Here is a 7,021-nt window from a genome sequence, read left to right as displayed (position 1 = left end):
TGGGGAAATAAAAATACACAGGAGGTGGTTTTTACTTAGCAAATAATACAAATATTACAAATGTAAACATTAGCTTAGCAGCTTACAGTGTACGGCTCAAATGGCTGGATCTTAATGCACGATTCTGTTTATGTCGTCAATCTGGCAACCCGAGTATGTTTGTGTTGGGGCCAGGTGAAAAAAAACTCTCCAATGTTTTGAATTTGCACTTCATTACGAAGGTCAATTGTACATACTGCAACTTAACCAATTATATTTCAGCTTTCCGCAATGCCAGATCCTGGAAAACTGCATATTTCCTTTTCATTTCAGTCATGAAGGCTCTCAATGTATGAGGAAAATAAAAATGTGCATGAGGAGATTTTTAATTTGCAAAATATACAAATATTACAAATGTAAACATTAGCTGTGCAGCTCACACTGTAAGGCTCGATCTTCTAGCACACTTCTTTTTTTACTGTCAATCTGGCAACCTGAGTCTGTGTGTATATGTGTGTGTTTGGAGGTGAATTAAAAAACTCAATGTTTTGAATTTGCACTGCAATATGTAGATCAGTCCTACATACTGCACCTTAACCAATTATATTTCAGCCCTCCAGGTTGCCAGATAGTGGAAGACTGGGTATTTCATTTCTGTCATGAAGGCTCTCAGTGTATGCTGAAAATAAAAATACGCATGAGGTGGTTTTTACTTAGCAAATAATACAAATATTTTACGAATGTAAACATTTGTTGAGCAGCTTACAGTGTACGGCTCAATCTTCAGGCACACTTCTGTTTGTCGTCAATCTGGCAACCTGAATAAAACTCCTCAATGTTTCAAAGTTGCATTCCAAAATCTTGCATATTGTGTCTTAAATATCGTCTTTTGGCTCCACATCTTTTGTTTTCCTCCTGGAAACACACTGCTGGATGAATATTCAGTGTTTCTCATGTTTTTCTGTAAGCTTTTAATCTTCACCGGAGATGATGGATGTTCTGTGAGCTCTGTTTATGGATTTATTAATCAATCTGTGCGCTCTAATCACACCCTAAAATCTGCCAAATGAGAGTTAAAGTAAGTGTTGGCGAGAGTACACTGCTGTTTCTCCAGCAGATGGAGATGATGCTGTATATGTGTGCTGCTGTGTTCATGCACATGTGAGCTGCTCATCATTAGTGTTTCAGTTTCTCTGAACACCAGCCAGATTTCTCATCAGAATTATTCATATTCACGCAACATTATTTAGAATTATTTATTAATATATTCACTACCTGAAGAACTTTCATCCCAATTATCACCAATACTGCAGAAGACCTACTGGAACCAGCATGGACCAAGATTCTCACAGAAATCAGTCAAGTTTGGTGAGGGAGAAATCATGGTTTGGGGGTCATTCAGTATGGGGGTGTGTGAGAGATCTGCAACATCAACAGCCTGAGGTATCAAGACATCTGTGCTGCCCATTACATTACAAACCACAGGAGAGGGACAATTCTCCAGCAGGATAGCGCTCCTGCTCATACTTCAGCCTCCACATCAAAGCTCCTGAAAGCAGAGGTCAGGATTGGCCAGCCCAGTCACCAGACATCAACATTATTGAGCTGATGAAGGAGGAGGTGTTGAAGATGAACACAAAGACTCTTGATGAACTCTGGGATCCTGCTGAAGCTTTCTTCTTCATTCCAGATGACTTTATTAATCAGTGATGTGAGTCATGTCAGAGATGGATGGATGCAGTCCTCCAAGCTCATGATGGAGTCAGACACAATCTTCATTCTGTCTCCACTGCAGCAGGACTTTATATTCTATACTGGACATTATTTCTGTTCAGTGATGAGACTTTAGTCTGAGCAGAGTCAGAGCGCACTGTCCTCATCAAATCAGTCAACATCAAGACATGATCAGATTTATTGAGCTCAAATCAGCAAAATCTAGAGGCCTTCACCTTTCATAGAGACACTTCTGACACCAGATCAGCAACTAGAAGAGCAGATATTATCTGTGTTCCTAAAACATGGATAGACTAGTGTCAGGTAGTGTATATGTTGCTCAGCATAAATGAGTACACCCCATTTTTGAAAATATTTCTTATGCATTTCTCAGTGTGTATAAGCAATATATTTTAGTGGAGTTTTATTAAATGGTTATATCTATTAAAATGAGAGTCTGGTCACTAAACATCTTTAGGGAACAGAAAAATAATACATTTACATTCAAAACAGCTATTGCAAAATAAATGCAAACAACATAAATTTAACAAAGTTTTATATTTTTTATTTTTCTCTATATTTTTGTGTATATTAATATTACATTTAATGTTTTCCCCAACATATTAATGTGTGTAGTAATGTTTGGACTGTGATCTTCAGTGTTTTGTTAGATGAGTTGATCAGTTTTATCTTTGGTTCTGACTAATCTAATGTATAATGGACAAATATATCACTGTAAAGCATCCTGAAGGGAATATTAAGAAAACAGTGTTAAAATATAAATAATCTATTATTATTATTATTATTATTTAAGTAATCATAACAAGCTTTTATTAGTCATCGTTTAATATTAACTACTGCTTTATTAAAAGGCAAAGTTGTGGACTGATAGTAAACAAGAACTAACAATGAATGATTTATTGATTAAATCCTAAACACTGTAATGTTCATTATTTGTTCATGCGTTAACATTTAACTAATGCAATTTTAAAGTAATAATGCACACACGGTTTGATTGCTGGTAATATTATAATTTATTTTTCCGCTAACACACACAGGGAAAACTCCAATGCACTGATGTCGGATAAAGACAAAGAGCTGGAGATGCTGCGAAACGAGGTACGTCTAATTAAACCTGTGCATTACTCTCATCCACTGTGATGAATGCTGTCTGTAGATTGGCTTCATACTGAACATATTATTGTTCTGTTTTCTAGTACTGTTGGTGATTTAAGGGCTCTTGTTATGCAGACATTACTTTTATCAGGGGTTTAAATGCAGTGTGTGAATGCTGAAACACTTTGATTGACATTCTCCCTTTGTACGTGTCATCAGAGGGGGAAAGCCCCGCCCACTAGTGCCCATCTCTCCATCTCATTAGCATAAACAGCAGTCCTGAGTGAGAAGCAGCCGTCTGTCCATTAGCCATTAGAGTGTTTGAGCTGCTGAAGATCATGTCAGCATAGACTAAGAGGATTATAGATGTGGAGTTCTAGATGAACAGCGACAGGAGCCACATAGACTGACAGAAGCATCAAGCACACACTCACACTGAAGCACACACACACAAACACCTGACCATCTCACAACACACACACTGCTGTTTTACATCCGTCACTGTGCTAACGCACAACCATCTGTAGCTCCGCCCTCTTTTAAATCTAAAGCAACAGTCACCAAAAAGGATGAAAGCCTGAAAGGGTCAGTTTCAGAGAGCTGGAGAACATCATCTGTGTGCTATTTTCAGCTCAGCCTCCACTACACACACACAAACACTCATCAGAGACTTATTTTACATCTTGTATAATAGGTCACCTTTAATATTGTTGTATGATGATGAGTATAAACATGTTGTCGTCTCAGATTGCGGCGCTGCGTGGAGAAAACGCCATGACCAAGACTCTTAAATCAGCCGTAACGTCACTAGAAGAGGATAAAGCAGAGCTGCTGGAGCGAGTGAACAGTCTGGAGCAGAAGCTGGAGCTCCGACACACACACAGCGGACAGCAGAGCAGCACAGGTCTGATTAAACACACACACACACACACACACACCTTATCATCGTACTGTATGCTGCAGGGCTGCTGAACACTGCACTCTGATTGGCTGCTGGTCACTCTCAGGTGTTTGGTTATTGTCAGATAAAGGCACAGCTAAAGTAGTTCCGGCAGGTTTAGAGCGCATTACAGCTCATTATCACTCCGCTGAATGATGAGAGTTATTACACAGCTACAGCAGTCAGAATCATAGCAGAACACAACAGGAGGACAATCTCAGACAGATTGAAGCTAAACTGAAGTGTGTGTGTGTGTGTGTGTGTGTGTGTGTGTGTGTGTTGCAGAAGACACAACTGTTGAGCAGCTGAGAGAAGAAAAGGAGTTTGCTGAAGGACAGGTGAGTCTTGTGTGTGTGTGTGTGCGTGCGTGCGTGCGTGCGTGTGTGTGTGTGCGCTAATGCAGTGTGTAACTCATCTGCACTCCTCTGCGTTCTCCTGCATAAATCAGATCAACTTCCTGAACTCCGTCATCGTGGATCTGCAGAGGAAGAACGAGGAGCTGAAGGTGAAGCTGAAGAAGATGGCGCTGACCGAGTTTAACGGGAACGAGGACAATGACGGGTGAGTTAGCTAACGGCAGCATTATCGTTTGTATTGATATTTTAAATGATTATTTGTTATTTTCCAGGATTATCCATCTTTCAGATAGTCAGTCAATGTGCTGTTTGTGTTGTTTTCCATCTTTTTCTGTACAGTTTTCTGCATTTATAAATAAATTAAATCTGCAAAAAAACAATTCTGTAAAAACTTGAACCTAATCAAGACTAAGCCAAGACTTACATGATTGACAGTTTCAACATATTAATGTAAACTTTACACATTAATATTCAATAACCAAAAAATCTAATAATAGTAATAATAATGATAATACTGTATTACTATTATTTTTATTGTAATTTTTTATTTAAATTATTAATATTATTATTAAGTGTTATTATTATTATTATTATTATATGATATTAATAATTATATTAAGGTAATAATAAATCTAACTGAAGATTTAAAAATACATGTAGATACTTTTGATATTATGATAAATATTCAAATAATAATATTAATAATAATTCTTCTTCTTATTATTATTCATTTATTCATTCATTTTTCTTCGGCTTAGTCCCTTATTTTTCAGGGGTCATCACAGCGTAACGAACCGCCAACTATTCCAGCATATGCTTTACACAGTGGATGCCCTTCCAGCTGTAACCCAGTACTGGGATACACCCATAAACGCTAATTCACACACATACACACACACACACACACACACACACACACACACGTATACACCACGGCCAATTTAGTTTATCATTTCCCATAAAATAATATTATTATTATCTTTATATTAGGATAATAAGAAATCAAATATTTTAAAATACATTAATTTTAGGTAATAACAATTAATTAATTGTTTGTTGTTTTGTCTTCAGATTATGCATTTCTTTGGGGTTAAAACTGTCCTGAATGCATTATTATTACAATCAATAACTCATGCACGCACACACACACACACACACACACACACACACACACACACACACACACACACTATACATGCATTGCTTTTCTAGAATTTGTTACTGCGACTAGTTTGCAATGAATAAATTTCATGGTGTATCCACGTTATTATTATTATTACTATTATAACAAGTATAATTATATTTAATTAATAATAAAACAATTATTACAAAATACATACATTTTAGGTTTTATGCATCTACTTTATGCATCTTCAAATATGTATTGCTTAAGGGTGAAAAATTTCTGAATGCATTATTATTACAATTAATAACTCACGCACATGACCACACACACACACACACACACACACACACACACACACGCACGCACACACACACACACACACTATATACATGCATTGCTTTTCTAGTATTTGTTACTGCGACTATTTTATGATGAACACATTTGCTTGTGTATCCACACATTATTATTAGTAGTAGCAGTGGTGGTGGTAGTATAACAAGTATAATTATATTCCGTTAATAATAAATCGCAATTCATTTTTGGTAATAATTGTTTTTATTATAACTTCTGAAAGTGAGCGGTGTGTATTTTAGTGTCTCAAATCATTTGCCGGTTTAGTTTCCTTCAAATGATGTGATTATTCTTATTATGAGAGTTATAATAACCTGTGCACTTGACCTCACACCACACATGCATTGCTTTTGTAGCGTTTGTTGACTATTTTTCGATAAATACATTTGCTTGTGTTTCCACTTTCTCCCCAGTCTGGTTGAGGTGAAGAAGAAGAAGAAAGCTCCGCCGCGAGTGTTCTGCGATATCTGCGACTGTTTTGACCTCCACGACACTGAGGACTGTCCCACACAAACACAGTCGCCGGACTCTCCTCCGCACAGCTCGTACCGCGGCCGGCGCAGCGATGAGAGGCCATACTGCGACATCTGCGAGGCCTTTGGACACGCCACAGAGTCCTGCAATGACGACCAGACCTTCTGAATCGCTTTAAAACACACAGATGAACCATATTTTTATACAAAGAGCATACAGCTGAGGGCTAAATTATTCACCCCCTGTGCAGTATTTATTCTCTTTCAAATATTCCTCATAGTGATGTTGAACAGAGCAAGGAGATTCCCATAGTGATTCCTGTAATAATTTCCCAATATTATTATTATTTTTAATAAAAGCAGTTCTTAGAACCATTTTAGGGTTCAAGCAGAACTTTAAAGCACAAGCTCATATTGTATCTAATTATTGGTGTACTACTAATACATAACAAAGTTTATTTAGCAGCACGTGTGATAAACCACAATGAAGATTATATGGATAATATTCATCAATATAATTCACCCCTTCAGCAATATTAGTGTTGGATTGCGTCCAGAACAAACCACTGTTATACAATGACTTGCCTAATTACCCTAACTTTACCCTAATTACCCTAGTGAAGCCTTTACATGTCACTGTAAGCTGAACACTAGTGTCTTGAAGAATATCTAGACTAATATTATGTGCTGTCATCATGATGAAGAGAAATAAATCAGAGATGAGTGATAAATTATTAGAGATGATTGGAAATGTGCTGAGAGAATCTTCTGTCCGTTAAACAGGAATTGGGGAAAAATATAAAAGAGTTCAAATGTAACAGGAGGCTGAATAATTCAGACTTCAGCTGAATCTATATATTAATTGTGTCCTTGTACATTCCCGGAAACATATCCGCCGTGTGAAGGTTATGGTATGCTGCATTGAAAGAATCTCAGTGTTATGAGCAGGGCTGAGGAGATCCATCTG

The 7,021-nt window shown here is 37.2% G+C and overlaps 1 protein-coding gene across 2 annotated transcripts in view; it reads left to right on the top strand.

The window, feature by feature from the left end:
* clip1b (CAP-GLY domain containing linker protein 1b) overlaps nucleotides 1-6,623 on the top strand; it is a 34,171-nt gene extending 27,548 nt beyond the window's left edge. For both annotated transcript variants that reach the window (XM_073915291.1, XM_073915290.1), the window contains 5 exons: nucleotides 2,751-2,811; nucleotides 3,556-3,712; nucleotides 4,034-4,086; nucleotides 4,197-4,309; nucleotides 5,995-6,623. In XM_073915291.1, coding sequence (XP_073771392.1) covers nucleotides 2,751-2,811; nucleotides 3,556-3,712; nucleotides 4,034-4,086; nucleotides 4,197-4,309; nucleotides 5,995-6,223 — 613 coding nt within the window. In that variant the 3' untranslated portion in view covers nucleotides 6,224-6,623. The remainder of the gene's footprint in view (nucleotides 1-2,750; nucleotides 2,812-3,555; nucleotides 3,713-4,033; nucleotides 4,087-4,196; nucleotides 4,310-5,994) is intronic.
* The last annotated feature ends 398 nt before the right edge of the window (nucleotides 6,624-7,021 follow it).

Source organism: Danio rerio, chromosome 10 (genome assembly GCF_049306965.1).
Source record: "Danio rerio strain Tuebingen ecotype United States chromosome 10, GRCz12tu, whole genome shotgun sequence".
NCBI classification, from domain to species: Eukaryota; Metazoa; Chordata; class Actinopteri; order Cypriniformes; family Danionidae; genus Danio; species Danio rerio.
The sequence above is the reverse complement of the archived record's forward strand: the minus strand, read 5'-3'. Positions and strand labels throughout refer to the sequence as shown.